The 23,162-nt window shown below is 39.4% G+C and overlaps 1 protein-coding gene across 1 annotated transcript; it reads right to left on the reverse strand.

The window, feature by feature from the left end:
- Positions 1-627: 627 nt before the first annotated feature.
- LOC135785371 (coagulation factor XIII A chain-like) lies at positions 628-22,697 on the reverse strand. The gene is made up of 15 exons (XM_065294761.2): positions 22,665-22,697; positions 20,444-20,589; positions 19,927-20,112; positions 17,474-17,725; positions 17,023-17,141; positions 16,564-16,671; positions 16,311-16,488; positions 14,510-14,648; positions 14,237-14,340; positions 6,919-7,007; positions 4,650-4,803; positions 3,628-3,906; positions 3,381-3,541; positions 3,128-3,264; positions 628-1,152 (listed from the first exon to the last, which is right to left on the reverse strand). The coding sequence occupies exons 2-15, from the start codon at positions 20,559-20,561 to the stop codon at positions 1,014-1,016; spliced, it is 2,163 nt and encodes a 720-aa protein (XP_065150833.2). The 5' UTR covers positions 20,562-20,589; positions 22,665-22,697; the 3' UTR covers positions 628-1,013.
- Between the last annotated feature and the right edge of the window lie 465 nt (positions 22,698-23,162).

Raw genomic sequence — 23,162 nt, forward strand, 5'->3', positions numbered from 1 at the left:
GAAAGAGATGCTGATGCATCAGGGAATCCCTTTAAATGTTGTTTGTCCCAATCCTACCCACCAATTACACAGTAGCTAGCTAGAGAGGATTTCCGTGGTGACTCATTCAGGTGGGTAAGGGGAGGGCTTGAGGAAAGACTAAAAGAGAGAGGGGGGTTTCCAGCAGCATTGATGCAGTAAAGTGGGCTGTCTAAACCATGGCATGTCTCATTAATATGGATGGGGTGAACGGAATGAGGTTGCCTGAGGAAAAGGAGGAAAACACTGTTGACGCAAAAATCGGTTAGGTGATGTGGACAAGAAATATAGGAAAATACAGCACAGCACCAGTTGATATGGTTACAATGTGCAATGTTTTTACATTAATTCTCCTTCACATTTAATACAATTTAAGAACATGAATTGATCTTATTTTGTGCATTTGGCAGATGCTTTATTCCCAAGCTACTTGAAGTAGGCATTTTAATGTAGGCTATGCATTTCATCACTACAGTACATCAGTTTAGGGCCCTGAGTCTGATGTCTGTAAAAGCCAGCTCATCTGAAGATTAATATTGCTGTAATACACAATGGCATGATTTAAAATGTAAGGAACCTTGTGTGTTGAAGTAAAACTGAAAACATCCATGATTGTTAAAGCTTTATTGTTAATTTGCATGAGTAAAACATTGCATTATAGCAGAGAAAATCAACATTATGTTATGATTATTACGATATGTAGTTTAAAAGACTCCTGATCATTATCTAATCAAAAACAACAGTCAAATATAATGCAGATTGCCACAAATTCATGTTAATCCTGTGGACATCTACGAGACATTTCTCATTTCTTGCTCAGGCCTTTCTTTCTTAACCCTTCTGAGGTCAGGAGATTTTACACAAGAGTTTTAAATCTGTATTTCAAATAAACATGAGTGAAGTAAGCAAAGCATAATGATTGGCCATATGTAAGTATTCTTTTCTTCATTTCTGTTCTCTTGTTCTCTTTTTGTCTCTGCCAACGTTCAGTCGTCTTACATTATGTAGATTTCCAGCTGATTGGTGACCTGTCTCAGTTCATCACAGTCCAGACATGCTATCAGCACATTCTTACCAGAATACATAGGGGTGATCGACTCCATATTTTGCACAAAGCCACCAGGTAAAATTTGGCTGCAAGCAGAAACACACACACACAGTTAGGTATCTAAATGGGGAATAGAATACAAATGTGTAGTTTGAATATAAAGTTAATGGTGTAATATTTTTCGTATTGAGGGCATGCAACTTCTCCAGCAGAGATGGGGCAGTTTTGTACTCAGACTACAGGTTAGTACATCTTATCAAATAAATCTATAGATACTTATAGGGGTGGTTTCCTGGAAAGGGTTTAGGTTAATTCAGGACTACATTTAAGTAGTTTTTACAAACATACCTTAAAAAAAACATTACTGGTGTACATCTTAAAACAAAACAATGGCACTGATGTATTTAAAGATACACTCTAAAAAAACAAACGGTGCTATATAGCACCAAAACTGTTGCTTTGGATCGTAACCATAGAAGAACCATTTTTAGTGCCATATAGCACCAGTGAAGCACCTGTATAGCACCTGTTTAGAACCATATAGGGGCCATATAGCACCACTATAGCACCACATATGGTTTTACACTGGTGCTTCACTGGTGCTTCACCGGTGCTATATGGCACTAAAAACGGTTCTTCTATGGTTACGATCCAAAGCAACAGTTTTGGTGCTCTATAGCACCGTTTGTTTTTTAGGACTACATGTTTTTAAATTAAGGCAGCTCAAACATGCACTTTAGTTGGAGACTATGATAAACCCTGTCCAGGAAACATCTTAATAGTGTTAAACGTCTGGTATTGTATTGTATTGTGCCATTAGTTAATGCATTAGCTAACATGAACTAACAGTAAACAATAAGCATTTATTGATCTTAGTTCATGTTAACTTAAGCCTTTAATAATACACTTTATATGAAGTTTTAACTGTTATCTTTAGTAAATGCACAACAAACTAACATGAAAACTTGTATTGTTGGCTTAAAGCAACACTCCACTTTTTTTTGAAAATATGCTAATTTTCCAGCTCCCCTCGAGTTAAACATTTGATTTTTACAGTTTTGGGATCAATTCAACCGATCTTCGGGTCTGGCGGTACCACTTTTAGCATAGCTTAGCATAATCCATTGAATCTGATAAGACCATTAGCATCGAACAAAAAAAAAAAAACTAAAGAGTTTCGATATTTTTCCAATATTTTCCTTGACTCTTCTGTAGTTACATTGTGTACTAAGACCGACGGAAAATTAAAAGTTGTGATTTTCTAGGCAGATATGGCTAGGAGCTATACTCTTATTTTAGCGTAATAATCAAGGACTTTGCTGATGTAACATGGCTGCAGCAGGTGTAGTGATATTAAGCACTGCCCAAAAATTGTCCCCTTGGTAACTTTAATTTCTGTCGGTCTAAGTGTAACTACAGAAGAGTCAAGTTTTAAATAGGAAAAATATCGAAACTCTTTGGTTATTTTTGAGCGCGATGCTAATGGACTAATCAGATTCAATGGATTATGCTAAGCTATGCTAAAAGTGGTAGAGCCAAACCTGAGATCAGCTGAATTGATTCCAAAACAGTAAAAATCAAATGTTTACTCTTGGGGAGCTGGAAAATGAGGATAATAAAAAAAGTGGAATGTCCCCTCAAACAGCCTGATCTCACGAGAATTCATACGTATTTTACGAGTTGGCTAATTCAAAAAGGTACAATTATCATAAAAAATAACCTCACCCCTAACTCCCTAACAGGGGTCAAGGCAAATCATACAAAAATTTATTAATGAGGTTGTACCAACTAATAAGAATTAACCACCTTGCAAAATATTACGAATTGGCATGAACTAACATAAACAAACATTTAATAAATGCTTAAATGTTGTACTGCTCATTGTTAGTTCATGTTAGCTATTCCATTTACCATTGTTAACATTGTAAAATGGTACCAACATATTGTGCATTTATTCATCTATTCGATTAAATTTATTTGCTTAATTTCATCAGCTGATAATTAACATATCTATGGATATGCTAAATGATAAGGTAGTTAATTTCTCTTAGACCAGCATACTTGTATGTTTTGATCTTGGTCTCTATCAGACCAGGTGAATCAAGGCGCAGTTGAACGTTCTTCAGGGGAAAACTGTAGGGATTCCGGAATTCCAAAATGACGGTGAAAACATTGCCAGCACGTGGAGATCCACTCACCTGTAGATGAAATTTAACGTATGTAATTATGCATATACAATAACAAACGCGCAAGTAAAATATAAAATCGGTGGTTTTAACAAGTTCCCTTCCGGATGGTCATTGGGGACTTATACCCGTATAGTCAGCTCAGGAGGGCGAAGACTGACAACTCTCATTACGGAGAGGGACGCGCCAGTTTCTGCAACCTTCCCAGACACAACAAATTGCAGATTGGATTGCTCCACCAGGTAGGGCATGTACTCTGCAGCTCGGACGTAAATCATCAGTGTCTGAGCTGTAAATTTTGATTGGATTGAGAAAAAAAGTTAAGAATTTAGAAAATAAATGTTTAAAGAAACTTGATTGTTATCAACATCTTACTATTCCAGGCCTCCAAAACAGCAGTTCTGTTTTCAGATTTGATCTTCGTGCCGGTGACCCCTGTGTAAAACACCACACTGCCAGTGATGGTGGTAGAGACGGTACAGCGTTGACCACCCTGGTTCTTAATGTTCATGGTCAGCTGGAAGTCATCACCCATTTTGATGGTATCAACCTGGAGGTCAATGCTCACATTAGCTGCAGCAGGTGGCACATAACCGCTGGTAGGAACACCACGGCTCACTGCCGTCTGCATGGTCTGCTTGTCCTTTTCGCTTCCTGGAGTCAGGAACAATAGGAAGATACAGAGGAAATGTGGATAGTGTGGAAACATGTGATAGTGCTTTCATTAACAAACCAATGTTGTTTGAGACACAATTATGGGGAGATCTCGAGTTCATCAAATAAGTTATGGAAAGTCACCAAATTTATATGCAATAAATTCAAAAGAAGACACAAATTAATTACATTTCTGTTTTCGTGGTCTCTCTTAGCTGTTAGATATCCGGACAGTTCATAAAAGAATCTCACTTCAATTCGTGACTATTTTCCAAGGTGGCTAATTTGAATTTGCACAATCTGATTTGTACGATTTGGTATTATCTGCTTTTGCCTCAATGATGCTGGGTTTAGGGATAGAAATATATTTGGGTCACTTGAACATTCAGGCCGCATTTAGACTATATTGTTCAAGTATTTTGGTCAAGGCGTCATAATTGTCCTATTTACTACTGTAGCTCAAGGTATTTGAGCTCATAGTATACTCATGGTATGCTATTGTTCGCACCTAGCTCCTTAAAGGGATAATTTACCATTTTCTTACTCTCATGTTGGCACAAACCTGTATAAATTTCTTTGTTCTGATAAACACGAAGGGAGATAATTTGAGGAATGTTTGTAACCAAACTGATCATGAGCCCCATTCACTTCCATAGTAGGAAAAAAATACTATGGAAGAGAATGGGTAGAAAGATAAAATAGATAATTCTGAGAGCTAAATGAAAAAATCCAGATTCACTTACCCTCTGGATACTTATAGTTAGAAGTGATATCCTCGTATCCGAAACCGTTAACACTTTTGGTCACGGTGAGTTTTCCCACATATGCAGTGTCCACATTGAGGGTCTTCATGTTTCCATACTTATCACACTGATGGTAGATCACATCACTGTTCAGCTGAAAACAGTAGAAGACATTTTTTAAATGGATCAGTGGAATATGCAGTTAGCATATACAGATAGTACACCGATATCTGTTTTCTTGGACTCGTCTCGGACGTGTTCCTTCAAAGACTCGGTCTTGACTTGGTCTCGACTCGGTCTCCGACCACAGTGGGAGGAGAAGGACTCGTTATGTCAGACCGAGTCCTCCAGACTAACGCATTTTTTATGTTCATATAAAAAAAACCCGCACAACATAAAACAATAACAATAAAATGCAATTTTGGCAGGCATTATTTAAAAATGGCATCCCATGGTGTAATGCAAAAATACTGCCATCAGAGCCATTTATTTATCTCTAGAAAAATAGGCAGATGATGATGCATGTGGTAGGGATTTTTTTTAATGATAGTAAAAGCATAGTCCATATTAAGACGTTAAGAGTGCTCCGCTAAACAATTCCCAATCTAGCTTAGTCTGTAGGTCTAACTGTTGATTATTAACTGGGGTGATATTAAATCATGAATATAAAAACTGACATGTTTTTATGGTCTTGGTCTCGACTCCTAAAGGACTCGGTCGCGACTCCGACTTGCTTCCTCAAAGACTCAGTCTTGACCTCGAACTCGACTGTATTTGAAAACAAAAAAACTCGGTCTCGACCCTTCAAAGATTTCTGCTTTCTCTGACTCATCTCGGACTTGTTCCTTCAAAGACTCTGTATTGTCTCAGACTTGACTGTATTTGAAAACCAACGGACTCGGTCTCGACCCTCTGTCTTTACTCGGACTCTGCATAGGCGGTCTCGTCCCCATCACTACTGATTTCTGCTTTCTTGGACTCGTCTCGGATTTGTTCCTTCAAAGACTAGGTCTTGACTCGGCCTCGACTGTGTTTGAAAACCAACGGACTTGGTCTCTACTCGGTCTTGACCCTTCAGAGACTCGGTTTTTACTCAGACTCGGTGGTCTCGTCCCCATCACTACCAATTTCTGCTTTCTCTGACTCGTCTCGGACTTGTTCTTCAAAGACTCGGTCTTGACTTGGACTCAAATAAGTGGTCTCGTCCCCATCACTAACTTATAGGGCACTATTTTAACGATCTAAGCGCATCGTCTAAAGCGCACGGTGCAAGGACTAAATGCCACTTTTGCTAATTTAACGACAGGAAAAATGGTTTTGTTTAAAGCAAGGCATTTATTTACTTACCAAGCTACAGGTGAAGCAACTCTTTGTGCCTTCTAACGTCTCATAATCGGTCCTCATTTATGTCCAAGAGACTCAATAATAATCTTTTACATTCAATCCTTTAATCTTTCATATTTAAAAGCGTTTTTGTGATGCTGCACATTCATGTATGTGATAAACAAACCTGCGTTGTCGTCCCGTTTGTAGGCGCATATTACTAATGCGCTCTTTTAATAACCAAAAACATATTGTGCCATTGACTTTAGAGCAGGTTTTTGTTGGTCAATGGCGTAGTCTATTTTAGTTGCCTCAAAATAGCAACGCACCAACAATGCGCCTGAACACACCTCGTTTTCAGACCAGAACGCCCATGGGCGCAAAAGGGGGCGCAAATGCATTTGCTATTTAAACAACGTGGCGCTAAATGTGAAAATGATAACAATGATCATGAGGACAATGGGACTAACAGACTCAGTTCCGGGTGCTGTCAAGGTCATCCCACAACTGATCTACTGGCCTTCCTTCAACGTGATGATCAGCCGATTTCTGACCAATTATTGTAAGTTTTTTAATTCCCATAAAATTTTATATAATCGTACCTATTATATAATATATCCTTTACAGAATCAGCTATGTCTGGCTCTCCTTGGACTTTTCCCTACCTGACTAAAAAAGCCAGGAGCTTTTTTTCTCCTAAGGTTTTTTTCAACCCCTGGGGAGTAAGCTGACATTGGCTTAACTTAGCACCCTCTTCTATACGTTACATTATTATTACGCTCACTAGTATGGTTTAATCTTAGCCGCTATAATTTGCTGCTTATGTTGTCTATCGATTTTTCTGTGTTTTCTCCTGCATCATGTAAAGCTGCTTTGAAACAATTAAACAATTGTGAAAAGCACTATATAATTAAAATTGAATGTTTAAATTAATGTGGTTGCTTACCTCTGCAAACACAAACCTTGCATCAAACGGGTAGCTGAGGTCACCTGCTTTTACAGCATTGACCGATGTTGGACCGCATCGATAAAGACCTAAACGACACAGGAAGCAGATAACATAATTTTAGGAAGCATGGATGAATGCTTTACCCAATGTTCAGAAGCCGGTTAATGCTAATAATACGAAAAGTGATGCATACAGTATACAAAGGCATCAGCATCCATGTTTTTTGGATATGGTGACATCATAATACTATGTCATGGTTTTTCTTTCGTTTTTCACTTTTAGGAAAAAAAAGGTACAAAAGTTGTCCCTGGAGTGGTATCTTTTTGAAAAGTACACTTTTTGTACCTAAAGGGTGCATGTTGGTACATCAGAAGTACACATTGGAACCTCAGAGGTACATGGTACAAAGATACAGTACATATAGTGGGGAAAATAAATATTTGACACATCTGCATTTTTATCAGTTGAGGGGATTTCTAAGTGGGCTATTGACACAAAATTTCCACCAGATGTAGCCATCAAGCCAAATATTCATATAAAGAAATCAGAACATTTAAGTATACAAGTTGAGTCATAATAAAGAAAGTGATATGATACAGGGAATAAGTATTGAACACATGCAAAATGGCATAGAAAGCTAGGAGATCACCTGAAATTTTGTCAGTATTGAGAGAGAAATGTCTCGGTTACGGATGTAACCCTCGTTCCCTGAAGGAGGGAACGGAGACGTCACGTCGTGACCGACGAATTGGGAACTCGCTTAGAGAGACCAATCTGCTTCGTATACTACTAAAACGCCAATGAACTTGGCATTGAGATATTTGCATAATGCTGGCGCCGCCCCGCCAGGTGCCTTTATAAGCAGCAGGTGCAAATAGGGAAATTAGCTTCTTTTCGCTGAGAAAGCCGGGAGAAAGTGACCGGTCGATAAACAGCAGGGAGCAGCCCTGTGGCGACGGGACGTGACGTCTCCGTTCCCTCCTTCAGGGAACGAGGGTTACATCCGTAACCGAGACGTTCCCTTTCAGTCGGTCACTACGACGTCACGTCGTGACCGACGAATTGGGAATCCCTACCAAAACGCCACTAGGGGCTGACCTCTTCCAGTGTCTGCGTAAAGCCCTCCGGTTCCACTTAAGGAGGAGGAGATAGGTTTTAAGGCAGAAGGCCGGGCACTAGATGTTCCAAAACCCCACAGTAGTGCCAGCGACTGGGAAGCGCCCTATCTAAGCGGTATAGGAACGCTGCGGAAGCCACCACCCTGTTAAGGGCTATTGGTGGGCGAAAGTCAACCGTAGTTGAGGAAAAAAGACAGCCGTGGCTGTGTAAGCAAAGCAGTGCTCTGCTAAGGGAAACGTGGGCTGGTAGGATTAACCCCACGGAATAATACTCACAAAGGAACCCGTTGGGACACAATGTGGAGCCCAAGCCAAACACATAGGTTCGTAAGAATACAGCTAGTGAAAGGCTGACAGCCAATGCTCCGCAACAAAGGCTGCCAAGGCAGCGGAGGAAGAGCAATTCAAACCATTACGCATTTTTGCTCTGATGGCCTTCCATACTGAAACTCAATTAGGAGCCTCAGTCGGAGGCTGCAAGCCGACTTGCGAGTCTGCTCTCCGTGCCCTCCCTGGTGAGGAAAGAACACGAGAGGATACAGGCTCGATACGAACACTGTAAAATCTAATGAACGTATTAGGTGTCGCCCAACCAGCAGCTCTACAGATGTCTGTTAGCGAGGAACCACGAGCTAAAGCCCAAGATGAGGCAACACTCCGTGTGGAGTGCGCTCTCAAATTAAAGGGGCAAGGAATACCCTGAAGATTATAAGCCAGGGCGATAGTATCAACTATCCAAAGAGACATCCTCTGCTTAGTGACAGCTTTCCCTTTCTGCTGGCCACCATAACAAACAAAGAGCTGGTCTGAGGTCCCGAGGCTTTGCGTGCGATCCACGTAGAGTCGCAGTGCGCGTACGGGGCACAACAAAGCCATGGTTGGGTCTGCGTCCTCCGGGGGCAGAGCTTGCAAGCTCACCACCTTATCTCTGAAGGGAGTGGTGGGAACTTTGGGCACGTAGCCTGGTCTGGGTCTCAGTGAGACAGCAGGACCAAACTAAAAGCACGAATCGTCAACAGAGAATGCATGTAAATCCCCTACTCTCTTCATGGAGGCCAATGCTATCAGGGTCAGAGTTTTCATTGATAAAAAACATCAGACTCGTAGACTGCAAAGGCTCAAAAGGGAGACCTGAAGGCTTCAGCACCATGGACAGGTCTCAGGAGGAAAGAGGGAGGGCGCGAGGGGTTTAGCCTGCGAGCGCCTCTTAAAATGTAATAATTAAATCATGCTGGCCAACTGATCTGCCGTTGATAAGTGAGTGATGAGCAGAAATAGCGGCGATATCAACTTTAATGGCGGAGGGACAGCCTACCATCTAACCTATGTTAAAGATATAAAAGCACAATGTTAATGGGCATTCTCTGGGGTCCTCGCGTTGCGAAGAGGAAACGAAAAAGGTTTCTTTAAGCGCGTAAGCCCGTCTTGTGGACGGTGCTCGAACCGCGTCGATGGTGTTAGATACCGCTTGCGATAAATCACCTAAACCTTGCGCGCGCTCAACGACCATACATGGAGATCGCACAGGTCGGGCGCGAGTGCCAATGTGCCCCTTCCTTGAGAAAGAAAGTCCTTCCTCAGGGGAATCCGCCAGGTAGGGCTGTCGCGAGGAGCATTAACTATGAAAACCAATTCTTGGTCGTCCAGTACGGACGATTAATAAAGGCTCTCCTCGTCCTGCCTGACTTTGCACAGTGTCTGCGCAATAAAGCTCACTGGAAGGAATGCGTATTTACGCACCCCTCGCGGCCAGCTGTGTGCCAACGCATCCACGCCGAGGCTGCCCTCGGTTAGTGAATAAAATAGGCGACAGTGGGTATCGTCCGGCGACGCAAACAGATCTATCTACGCACAACCGAACTTCTTCCAAATTAGCTGGACCGTCTGGAGGTGGAGTCGCCATTCGCCGGGGGCGCAGCTCGGGAAGCGCGTCTGCCGCTGTATTGAGCGAACCCGGGATGTAAATGGCACGAACGGACCGCAGATGCTTCTGACTCCAAAGGAGGAGATGACGAGCTAGATGCGACAGGTGACGAGAGCGCAAAACCGCCTTAACGGTAAATAACGCAACAGTCGCAATGTTATTGGTGTCGGCTAATACATCCTTCCCTCGCATCTCCATAGCGGAGCGTACAAGTCCCAGATATACAGCGCACCGCTAGCGGCAGTTGGGGTGCTATGCACACCCCTGAGACTGCAAGCCCGTCATACGTGGCTGATCATCCCGTGCTGAGGGCATTGCAATATACAGAATGCCAGGAGACCCCTCAGGGGCATATCTTCTATTGGAAATGCCGGGTCTACCACGGGGAAAAATTTAAATGACACGCAGGTGCAATGTTTACACGGTGTATGTCGGTGTGCCACGCTCTCCTCGAGACTCGATCGTAAGCCAATGCTGAAGCGGTCTCATATGAAGCAGCTCGGGCGGTGTCACGGCCGCAGCATGCTGTCATATGTCCAGGAGCTTCTGAAATTGTTTCAGAGGGACCGCGTACTTCCCTCGAATTAAACCGAGGCAAGTCAGAACTGACTGGTTGCGCGCTCTTGTTAAACACGCCAATTAGTCGATCGAGTCTTATTTCCATACTGAGAAAAAGGATCCTCTGCACGGGGCAAAGTTGCTCTTTCCCAGTCGACCTGAAGAATTAAACGAGCGAGATGCCGAAGCATTAATTCTCTGTGTTCGCGCACGTCTGCCAAGAACGGGCTATTATAAGTCGACGTAGAAAAAAGCAGAATGCGAACAACGCTCTCTCTCTGACATTTTAATGCCGTGACTAGCACATGGAGACACGGAGAGAGAGAGAGACAGCTCGAATGGTGTACTTAGTATTAATATGTCCACTCCATGAACGCAGAGCGAAAAGCGGTCTAAAGCGAGGGGAGATGGACACATAAAGTACACGTCTTACAGGTCTAAGGCTGCAAACCGATCTGAATATTGAAATACGAGCCTCGGCGTTATCATCCAAAAAGAACACCTTCGTAGAGCCGGTGCGTAAATCAAATCGATCGTAACCCGCCGCGTATTTTGGGTACTATGAGATAAAGGCTGGAAAAACCCTATCATCATCTCGGTAAGAGGGACCGGCTCGAACATCCTTCGCCAACAGGATATCGACTTTTGCACGCAGTACATGTGCATGGACGCTTTCACTACAGTGAAACGAAAGCCCGAATTTTGGGGTGTGCCGGATTCGTAATCGAGGCGGATCGTGCGTAAAACCCAACGAAACGGGCTGGGAACTGAAGCCAAGCACCCAGGCAACGTACGAGGAGAAATAACGACACTACCGAAGTACCCGCGGTGGGACAGCGAAGCGAGACAGGTGGGACTGCCGGTGCGTCTGCTGTGACAGCATAAACATCTACAGTATGTGTGTGTGACACTGACCTGAGCCCGCTGAGGGTGACGGTCGTCTGGTCTCCTCTGCGGAGAGCGCAGACTCCGATAAGGGTGCTGGTGGTCCGGTCTCCTCAGCGGAGAGCTCGGACTCCTCAGGTCACCCGCTGGCGATAGAGGAGAGGTAGGGGAGCTGGTGTGTACCCGCTCACGGCTCTCTCGATCCTCCGGAGACCTAGAGAGGGAAGAGGAATGCACTCTTATGTGTGGTTAAGTGGGTACCGGCCGAACAGCCGGTGGAACATATGCAAACCAAGGATTTTCCACCCGACCCTCTATCGGGGGAAGGAGCTCCATCTCCTGAAGAGTGATCCTCTGCCAATCCGGGTCGCCCTTCACTGGCCACTTAAACTCCCGAATTTCACGGGAAGCGGCTAAGCGGGCGGGGCGAGCTGCTGACGACCGGTTCCCCTGCGCTGCCGAGATGGGGTCCGAGGAGGGGAACGGAGGTGGTCGCCGCAGGACGCCGACGGCGAGAGGCAGACTGAGGAGCCGGCGTGGTGGACCAAGGGCAGCTCTCTTCCGCCGGGGCATGACCTAGGAGATCGCCTCAGTCTGCGCAGCGGAGCTGTACGACTCCCCTGGCTCGCCGAAGAGGCCGGTCTGTGAGACAGGAGCATTCAAGTTGTTCTCGTCTGCGTCCGTCATGTCAGCCAGACACAGCCAAAGGTGGCAATCTTGAACCACTGAGGTGGACATCGCACGACTGAAGGTCGCGGCCTCCCTGGTAAATCCTTGGTGAGCCTGCAGCAACGTTATTACGTGCAGGGCTGAAGCCGCCTCTCCGGCATGCCTGATGGGCAGCGTCTGTAACCGGACGACTGTCTACAAACACGGGAGGGAAGGGTTGGGTGGTCCCTCCAGGAACGCATCCCGCTCCACTGAAGGGGTCCCCGCCCTTAGCGGCTCCGTTGGTGAGGGAGGTGAGGGGTGAAAGCTGAACGGCCGGACGGCCGCAAATCACGTCAGCTCTTCGTGCCGTCGGGGAAGAAAGGCACAGGAGGAGAGGACCGAGAGGCCCGAGCAGCTCCGAAGTACCAATCATGTGGGCGGGACGGTTCGGGCAGAGAGGGGTTAACCTTTCCAACTCTACCGTCTCCGCCGCTCGAGCGGGCACGGCCGCCATCTCCGGAACGACTCTGCCTCGGAGGAAAAAGGACACCCCTCTGATGCTGCAGAAGTGACGGGACCAGAAGGAGGTCCAATGGATTAGTCAGACATCGTAGAACACGACTCTGCAGTCTCCACCGGAGCCTCAACCAGCTGAGGGTAAGAAGGCCGGTAGGTGGAGGACGCATCCTCCGTCCTACTCAGCGTAGTGACGCGAAGGGCGCCCTGCGAGCGCTTGACAGCCGCACCATGGCGGCGTCAGCACTGCAAAGGCGCGGACAGCGTTCCCGTAGAAACGACAGTCGTCTCCGCAATCCAAGAGGGTTATGCTCTCACAGAGAGAACAGAAACTCTCCACGAACGCAGCCCCGGAGTGCTCGATGCCTGAGCACGAAGACAGCGCTCGTGACCATCACTGGAACCCTTATACTTCTCGCATCCAAGATCGCACGGGCGAAAAGCTATCCTGAAAAGGACGCTGATCTCCGCATATACGAGAGAGTGGCTGCCTTTAACAAGGCACAAAGCTCTCTCGTATCACTCTTTTAGGGAAATTCACTCAGATGCTTAGTTGATGAGCGCACAGGAAGGCAACGCACACACTAAACTCAAAACAATAAACAGATGTAGAGCCGTGGAATAAGCGAAGCGTCCGCTGTGATACTGCTAGTTCAACCAACTTCAGCAATCAAATCCCAACAGAGTAAAGTAGCTTCTCAGTAGCAGATAAAGCCGGCTTTCGAAGCGAAAAAGCTAATTTCCCTATTTGCACCTGCTGCTTATAAAGGCACCTGGCGGGGCGGCGCCAGCATTATGCAAATATCTCAATGCCAAGTTCATTGGCGTTTTAGTAGTATACGAAGCAGATTGGTCTCTCTAAGCGAGTTCCCAATTCGTCGGTCACGACGTGACGTCGTAGTGACCGACTGAAAGGGAACCACTTATTTTCCCCGCTGTATCTGTACCAAAATGGTAAATAATAGGACCTTTTTAAAGATATCGTTCCAGTGATAACTTTTGTACCTTTTTTCTGAGAGTGTACCAAGGTACCAATGCTTAATTATCTATTATCACAAGATTCCTTGAAGTATATGAACAAAAATGGACATAAAACAAATTAAACACTTGCAAAACATAAGGTCAGAGCAGATGTTAATGGACCAGAGATGGTAAAACAGACAAACTCTTAGACATTTCTCAAATCTCCAAACAGATGAAGGGTCTAAATGTGGCTCTTTGGACACATTGCTAGCAACAGAGATTGCAACAGAAATGGCAGATTTCGTTCAAAAAGAGCTGTTGGTTGGGGTTAGAAACTGTAAATCTACTACAAACCTGCTAAAATGCATTAAACGATTGATCAAGTCGATCTTTCAATGAGTAGTAAGACTATTTATTTATGCATACTAAATGGTTTTAGTAACTTATCTGATTCACTTCAAAATACAGATTTAGCTTAGGTAGGAGCATGATATAAAACGTTTGAAGTCTCTCTAGGAATCATTAGGATTGTAGGAATCTTTAAAAATTCTCAAATTTCTTTGTTACAAACAGCCAAATCATGGCCACTCGGCTTTAAGTAGTTAATGTATATTAATAAATTGAATCTTATTGTTATCTTCTCATTAACATAATTAAAAAAGTTTAATCTTTGGGCCCTTATAACAATAGAGGATCATACCACTACTGGTCTCCTGTGGGGTGCTGTCAGCAACCTGCCATCCAGAGTATTGTGAGGGCAGATCAGGTCTCTTCATGTAAACCTCATTCCAGCAGTGATAGTTCCTGTAAAAACGAGGCATCATTGTTACATAACTATTAAAAGACGTCCACTGAAACTATTTGAAAACAAATGCGAATTAAGATAAAAGTCAATTGTACCAATGAAACAAAACTAAAGCAATGCCTTGGATTATCAAACACATAATCAAACTTGTTTTCCAAGCGATCTCACCAGACTGAATCTCTGGTATTTCTTCTGTCCACTGCGCCAGTTTCGTCCAGCACGATGTCTGTCTTCAAGTCGCCCCCGTTGTCGTGAGCGGAGCAGTAGTTAGTGATGACTCTCGCAGGTATTCCAAGACAGCGCAAAACTGGGTTTAAGATTGAAAAATGTATGTAAAATTTGCTACAAATTGTTAAAGTTTTCTATAATAGCAGCAAAGGTTGTTCTGCTTTTTCATAATGATTCACTTCCAAAAGTTTAAAAATTTAACATCATTTAGAATATGTGACCCTGGACCACAAAACCACACTGAAAAAACAATACGGCGGATTTACTAAAACAAAATAATATATAGTGCATCATTTTTGCATCCACTTTTTAAGTAAGTTTTACTTGGAATTTTAAGCAATTTAAGCAATTGCAATTTTTTAAGTAAGTTTTACATGGAATTTTAAGCAATTTAAGCAATTGCAATTTTTTAAGTAAGTTTTACATGGAATTTTAAGCAATTTAAGCAATTGCAATTTTTTAAGTAAGTGTTACTTGGAATTTTAAGCAATTTAAGCAATTGCAATTTTTTAAGTAAGTTTTACATGGAATTTTAAGCAATTTAAGCAATTGCAATTTTTTAAGTAAGTTTTACATGGAATTTTAAGCAATTTAAGCAATTGCTATTTTTTAAGTAAGTTTTACATGGAATTTTAAGCAGTTTAAGCAATTGCAATTTTTAAGTAAGTTTTACATAGAATTTTAAGCAGTTTAAGCAATTGCAATTTTTTAAGTAAGTTTTACATGGAATTTTAAGCAGTACATTTTTATTTTTTAAGCAATTGCTTAAAATTCCATGTGAAACTTACTTAAAAAGAGGGACGCAAAAATGATGCACTATATTTTTCATTTGAGTGTATTATTTTTTACAATGCAGACATAAAATCGATATTTAAAATAAAAGAATAAAACATTAAAATAAATAAGCTTTCCATTGCTGTATGGTTTGTTAGAATAGGACAATATTTGGCCGAGATGCACTGAAAAAAATTATTCATACAATTTACTTATTAGCTACATTAAAACAAAAAAAAACAGGAAAAAACAAAACAAAAAAAATGTGTTTAAATGTAGCTTAATTAAATTGATTGCGACCGCTAACCTAAAAAAAAAATGAGTAAATTGAATGAATAATTTTTTTCAGTGTACAACTATTTGAAAATCTGGAATCTGAGGATGCAAAAATTAAGTTTAAATAAGTTTAAAGTTGTCCAAATGAAGTCCTTAGCAAATGCATTCACTCACAAATATAGTTTATATACAGGTACCGTATGGGAAATGTACAAAATATCAAAATATCAGTGTTACTCTTTGAAACCTTCACTTAAAGGTGTAGTGTGTAACTTTTATAAGGCTCTCTTGACAGAAATGCAATATAAAATACATAACTATATTATCAGTGGTGTATAAAGACCTTTCATAATGAAGTGTTATGTTTATATTACCTTAGAATGAGACATTTTATCTACATACACAGAGGGTCCCCTTACATGGAAGTCGCCATTTTGTTTCTACAAAAGCCCTTAACTTTTTTTACTAAGTTTTCTCCAACGATGACATGGTTGTCTTGTGGCGGCTACCGTAGCCTCTCTATGTGTTTCGGTGAACGGTGGACTGAAACGTTTGTTGCAATTTGCAACCTCACAACTAGTACTAAACTTTACACACTGCACCTTTAAACAAAACCACTGTGCAATTACAATAACATCATCTTTATGATTCTGAAAACCTTAAAAAAAGAATTGTTAGTTGCCATACTCACATGTGTTCAGCACACCGGCATACACCCAGCACTGAGCAAAGCAAACAGGCACACAATTTCCTCTGGTATATTTCAGCAGGATTTCAGGACTTCCAGTCCAGGCAGTGGGTGCCGTGCCAGTGGAGTAATCAGTACCCCAATTTCCAACCAGAACCCCATTATCATCATTAGAGTTGATCTGTTTTCAAATAATAACAAATATTTTGTAAAAAGTATCTTAAGAAGTATTCCTGGAAGTATGGTAACAACATACCAGAGCTGAGCCTTGCCGGACGACTTCAGTGGCATTTCCGCGGTATATCAGCGGTACTTTGCCAGCATCCATAACTGTAAGGCAGGCATCCAGAATTCCTTGTTCAAACTACAAGAAAGCACATATATGCTGAATGTAGTCAAATTTTAGCTTGTAGTGGCATTAGGTTTAGTCAGTAGAAGAACAATTGTATGTGTCTGATGTAAGGAGACCCATTAATAGCATAAAGCAGGGGTTCTCAAAGTGGGATCCCTGCTGGTCCTCAATGCTTAGCCAGGGGGTCCGTGAAATAACTCAGGAGATTGTGTTTTTTTGTTTATCACTAAAACAAGTTTAAAAATATCCCCTAAGAAAATGCTTAGGAACTGTTAAAAGGGGGTCCTTTGAAATGTTGTTCCCCTGTAAGGGGTCATGGCTGCAAAAAGTTTGAGAACCCCAGACATAGAGAATTCTGCTGACCTGCCCGTAGTTCCATGAACGGGATGTTATATTGTTAAATTCTCCATTGAAGATGACCCCCACATCATTCAGAACATACTCCTGTCTGTCACTGTCTCTGGGCATGTACACCTGATCCTCTGTGTAACAATATAAACCGAAAACAATATAAATCAGAGGTGGGACACGTACATGTGGCCTCCTGGGAGCATTCATCCAGCTCGCAAAGCAATTTATAAATGTATGAAATACTGCATCATTGTGTTTGAGTTACGATTTCGGTCCAAAATGACTCATTTGATTCAATATGATCAAAATATATCCATAAGATGATGCGAGTCTGCAGTGCAGTTTAATTCAGTTACTGCTGCTGTCCTGACATGAATGAGTGAAAAGATAAGCTTTGAATGTCACATTTAACAGAGAATGGACGCTATATCACTATGTATGTTTTAGTGAAATTTGTACTCACCAGGGTCCCAAGGATTAAACAGAACATAAAAATCAGTGTCGGGGTTCCTCTGTGTGCGCTGTTTTCCAAAGTTACTCAACACACCCACAAAAGTTTGGAAACGGCCCACGATGCACTTGGAGTCTGGTGTGATGCCAACTGCCACATCATTGTCTTGTGTGTTCACCACACGACACTTCCAGCTGACATCACTTGTCACCTTTCCAAAGGACACAGTGATGTAGGTGCCCTTGTTTACGTCTGGTGAGTTGCCTGTAAGATGAGCAGAACAGATATTAACCCAGAAAACGCTTATACACTGTAAAAAGGAAAAGTTAAAATTACTTAAATTGGTAACACTTAAAAAAATAAGTTTTGTCAACTTAAAATTGTCACTTAAAGTGAGAAAAAAATTACTTAAGTTAATAACCTTTAAAAAATAATATGTTTTTTAAAGTGAGAAAACTTAAGGTGAAAACATAAAAAAATACTTAAATTGGTAACATTTAAAAGATCAAGCTTTTTCAACTTAAATTTTTCACTTAAAGTTACCATTTGAAGTAATGTTAATCCAACCATAGGTTAAAACAACTCAGCATTGTGGGTTAAAATAACCCAGTGTAGCAGGTTGAAAATAACCCAGCATTTTTAAAGTGACGTCTTAGGCATTTAAAAATAGCATAAAATGTAAAAAAGAAAAATTAATAAAATAAAAATTACTTAAATTGGTAACCTTTTAAAAAATTATATGTTTTGTCAACTTAAAATTGTCACTGAAAGTGAGAAAACTAATTTGAACACTTGATTTTGTAACACTTAAAATAATGTTGTTTTGTTAACTTAAAATTGTAATTTAAAGTGAATTTTTTTTAATTACATAAATTGGTAACCTTTTAAAAAATAATAAGTTTTGTCAACTTAAAATTGTCGATTAAAGTGAGAAAAATTAAGGTATAAAAATAACTTAGAAATTACTTAAATTGGTAACACCCTAAATAAATAAGTTGTGTCAACTTAAAATTGTCACTTAAAGTGAGAAAAACTAAGGTGAAAAAATAAAATTACTTAAATTGGTAACACTTAAAAAAATAAGTTTTGTCAACTTAAAATTGTCACTTAAAGTGAGAAAAAAATTACTTAAGTTGATAACCTTTAAAAAATAATATGTTTTTTAAAGTGAGAAAATTTAAGGTGAAAACATAAAAAAATACTTCAATTGGTAACATTTAAAAGATCAAGCTTTTTTCAACTTAAATTTTTCACTTAAAGTTACCATTTGAAGTAATGTTAATCCAACCATAGGTTAAAACAACTCAGCATTGTGGGTTAAAATAACCCAGTGTAGCAGGTTGAAAATAACCCAGCATTTTTAAAGTGACGTCTAAGGCATTTAAAAATAGCATAAAATGTAAAAAAAGAAAAATTAATAAAATAAAAATTACTTAAATTGGTAACCTTTTAAAAAATTATATGTTTTGTCAACTTAAAATTGTCACTGAAAGTGAGAAAACTAATTTGAACACTTGATTTTGTAACACTTAAAATAATGTTGTGAAAAAAGTGAATTTTTTTTAATTACATAAATTGGTAACCTTTTAAAAAATAATAAGTTTTGTCAACTTAAAATTGTCGATTAAAGTGAGAAAAATTAAGGTATAAAAATAACTTAGAAATTACTTAAATTGGTAACACCCTAAATAAATAAGTTGTGTCAACTTAAAATTGTCACTTAAAGTGAGAAAAACTAAGGTGAAAAAATAAAAATACTTAAATTGGTAACACTTAAAAAAAAATGTTTTGTTAACTTAAAATTGTAATTTAAAGTGAGAAAAATGAAGGTGAAAAAAACTTTAGAATTACTTAAATTGGTAAATTGGAAATACTTTAAAAACGTTTTGTCAACATAAAATTTTCACTTAAAGTAAAAAAATGTAAGATGAATTTTTTTTTAAAATACTTAAATTGTTAACACTTAAAACCATTTGAAGAAATGTTAATCCAGCAATAGGTTAAAACAACTCAGCATTGTGGGTTAAATATAGCCTAGTTTAAATTAAAATAACCCCTGCATTTTTAAAGTGACAGCTAAGGCATTTGACACTAGCATAAAATGTAATTAAACTATAGTTTAAGGCATTTTATTTCAAATTAATTTAATTCAAATGACTTTGATTACAACACCATTATGAACCATCAGCAGCTGTTTAGCATTACAAACTGCTTTGTGTGTTTTGGATTTTAATGGTGGTCAATTGGTTTTTTACTGTATTCACCAGGTATCCCACCAATAGAACCTGACATATAGAGTAAATATATATCAAAGATCATTATACTTTCTTTAGTAAAACTAATCCAATTCCCATTATAACCAAAGTTTATGCCATGGTTTCTATTGTTTTTTAGCAGGGCTCTTTGCAAACCTAAACAAAACAAAATTAAATTTTGAATGATAAAGTTTTCAAATATAAGCTCACCAATCGAAAATTCAATTTCCACAGTGTCTTCCAGTGTATTGAAAGGGCGGTTAAATCTGATGATGATGTAGAACTCTGTGTTACGGCGCACAATCAGGTTGGAGTTTTTGTACTTGCTGGTGTTGTGAAGTTTCTTGTTTTCTGCCACATACATGTCAACAGACAATGCTGAGAAAGATGGTGCGACTAAAACAAAAAGCAAAAGACGTGATGTTTCATGAAGATGAGAAAAGTTTTGATGAAGTCTTAATAATAATTTGGTACATTTTTATAGCGCTTACATTTATATTCATTTATTATCTTAAGTGCCAAAGGTTTTTAGCTTAATCTTATAAAAAATAATGAGCCAATGGTTCACCTTAACTGCTTTGTAAGAAAGTACACCAGCTAACCTTTGTGAAAAAGTTACTCTAATAAACAGCAACATTTATTCAAAAAGTCTTTTGTATGAATATGTACACACACACAAACACACACATAAATATCCTACTCTAAATAAATTAAAATATAACATTACTAGGTGCTCTTGGTCCCATATGATCAATCAGTTCAAGCTCAGGAGGAATAAACACTTCAGAGTTTGATTTGTCAATGGAAACCCGGCCAAGCCTGGGAATTTGATCAGGGACTGACATGATGTACACAAGTTGTCCTCACGTTAGCCTGGAGGACAGATGAGATATATAATTATAGACATAAACATTTAAAACATATCTTATATATGAGGCATAACATGGTGCAGAAGAAATACAGTGAGTGTGCATCATGTGTATTGGTCACAGGTGGTGCGTGTTTGAGTGAACTACAAGATTTTGTCTATTTCATTCTGTCCTGCCCCATGGGAAGATAGTGATGTAATATAGTGCTAAACTATTTTGAGAATGTGAGACACTTATTGGGTCTGTGTGAATCATAAGACACTGATGAAATATCATTCTCAATGCACTGCCAGTAGTACCAAAAGCCTTTGTATTACAAAAGCAGTAACATTTTATAAAATCTGGTTTAAAGGTTGTTGTGTAAATACAGCTGAGATTTGCTCAATTGAAAAAGTACAAAAATGCAGATTATAACTAAGTTATAACAAATCACCTGAAGTTATACCAACTCATCTCTAATCAAGATAAGTAATAGTTGAAATGACTTGTAAATTCGAGTTTATTCAATAAAAAAATGTAAGGCAGCAAAGAATTTTTTACACTGCATGTTTTTTTTTCAGCCCAGTCTCACGAAATTACATACCTACACTGCAAAAAATGATTTTCAAGAAAATAAATTTGTTAGTATTTTGTCTTGTTTTCAGTAAAAATATCTAAAAATTCTTTAATTAAGATGCTTGAACAAGTGTTTTTGTGCATAAAAAAAGCAAAAAAGTCTGCCAATGGGGTAAGCAAAAAATCTTGAAAATTTTTCTTAAACACTAATTCAAGAAAAATTTAAGAAAATTTAGCTTATCCCATTGGCATATTGTTTTGCTTGCTTTATGCACAAAATCACTTAAATTTCATATTTTTGGTCTAAAAACTAGACTTATTTTCTTGGGTCGTTTTGCTCATTAAAAATCTTAAATTTAAACTTAAATCTTTATATCTTAATTTAAGAATTTTTAGATATTTTTACTGAAAACAAGACAAAAATAATAAATACATTTTTGCTTGAAAATAATTTTTTGCAGTGTATAGTCACATTATTATTTTTTTTATTCTTTCTTGTGATACTGTCACGAATTTCCACGTTTTTTTGTGATTGGATCACAAATTTCTGTTTATGTGTTATTGTCACATATTGGTTATTCAACTGTTTTGTCCTATTTTCTTACCATTGTCGCTTCGGTTTAGGGTTAGATTTACATAAAATTACATCCTTACCCAAACACAACTCTAACCCTAACACCAGGCGACAATTAAAAAAAATAGTATTAACCAATACTTAAAGTGACATCCTAATGCAAACACCAAATCTAACCCTAAACTGAAGTGACAATGGTTTGAAAATAGGAAAAAGCAGTTTAGTAACCAATACGTGACAATGACACATAAACAGAAATTTGTGATACGATCACAAAAAAACTAGGAAATTTATGACAGTGTCACAAAAAAGAATAAAAAAAAAATTACGTGACTATAGATACATTTTTATCCTAACTGTAGTAAATAGATAACCACTGATAATTTCCGTAAAGGGGTTAATGTACTTAAAGGGATAGTTCACCCAACAATGAAAAATCTGTCATCATTTACTCACTCTTATGTTGTTACAATCCTGTTAAAATCATGAACACAAGGAAAGATATTTTGAGGAATGTCTGTAACCAAACCGATCAGAAGACCCATTGACTTCCATAGTATTCTTTTTTTCCAACTATGGATGTCAATGGGGCCTCTGATCGGTTTGCTTATAGACATCTCTCAAAATTTTTTCTTTTATGTTTATCAGAACAAAGAAATTTATACAGGTTTTTAACAACATGAAAGTGAGTAAATAATGACAGTATTTTAATTTTGGGTGAACTATCCCTTTAAATGTATGCAATGACAGGCATTCAAAAAAATGGTGTCAGTTAATACTGTAGTTACAAATGCAGTTACTCTGCAAAAACATTATAATCAGGGATTCAAATTGTTCTGTTTACCTTACTCAAGAAATGCTAGAAGAATGATTAAACACACAAAGGTAAAACTCAATTACAATGCTGAACAATATTAAAACTTAAGAGTTCAGAAAGTTATGTTACTCACAGAGTTGATGGGTCTGCTGTGGATGCTCCAGGCAGATGTGTTTTCATGAAGACCTCCATACAGATTAATATAGTGTCTGAACTTCCTCATCCTATGAGGATAAACACCTCCATGGAACCAAAACATCCAATGCTGAGTCAAGATGATCCCAAGATCAAGTCAGTCTGACATATAAAGAAAAATCTTATTCCTATGACAACAACAAATTCCTAACAACTGTTAACACCGGTGACACAAATGAATGTTTTATTTGTATAATTTTGACTATTATCAAACCAGACTTGGGTCTAACTAAATTTTCTGGGCCGGGTTTCCCAAAAGCATCGTAAGGCTAAGTTGATCGTAAAAACGATCGTACAAATCATCTTAGAATTACGGGCCGTTTCCCAAAAGCTTCGTAACTTAAGTAGCACTTGAAAATCATCGTAGATCTACGAGTGCTCTGGAGTAATCGTTCATACATAAGTGCATCGTAAGACAACAGAGTTACAAGGTCAC

The sequence above is a fragment of the Paramisgurnus dabryanus genome, chromosome 22, assembly GCF_030506205.2.
Source record: "Paramisgurnus dabryanus chromosome 22, PD_genome_1.1, whole genome shotgun sequence".
Lineage (NCBI taxonomy): Eukaryota > Metazoa > Chordata > Actinopteri > Cypriniformes > Cobitidae > Paramisgurnus > Paramisgurnus dabryanus.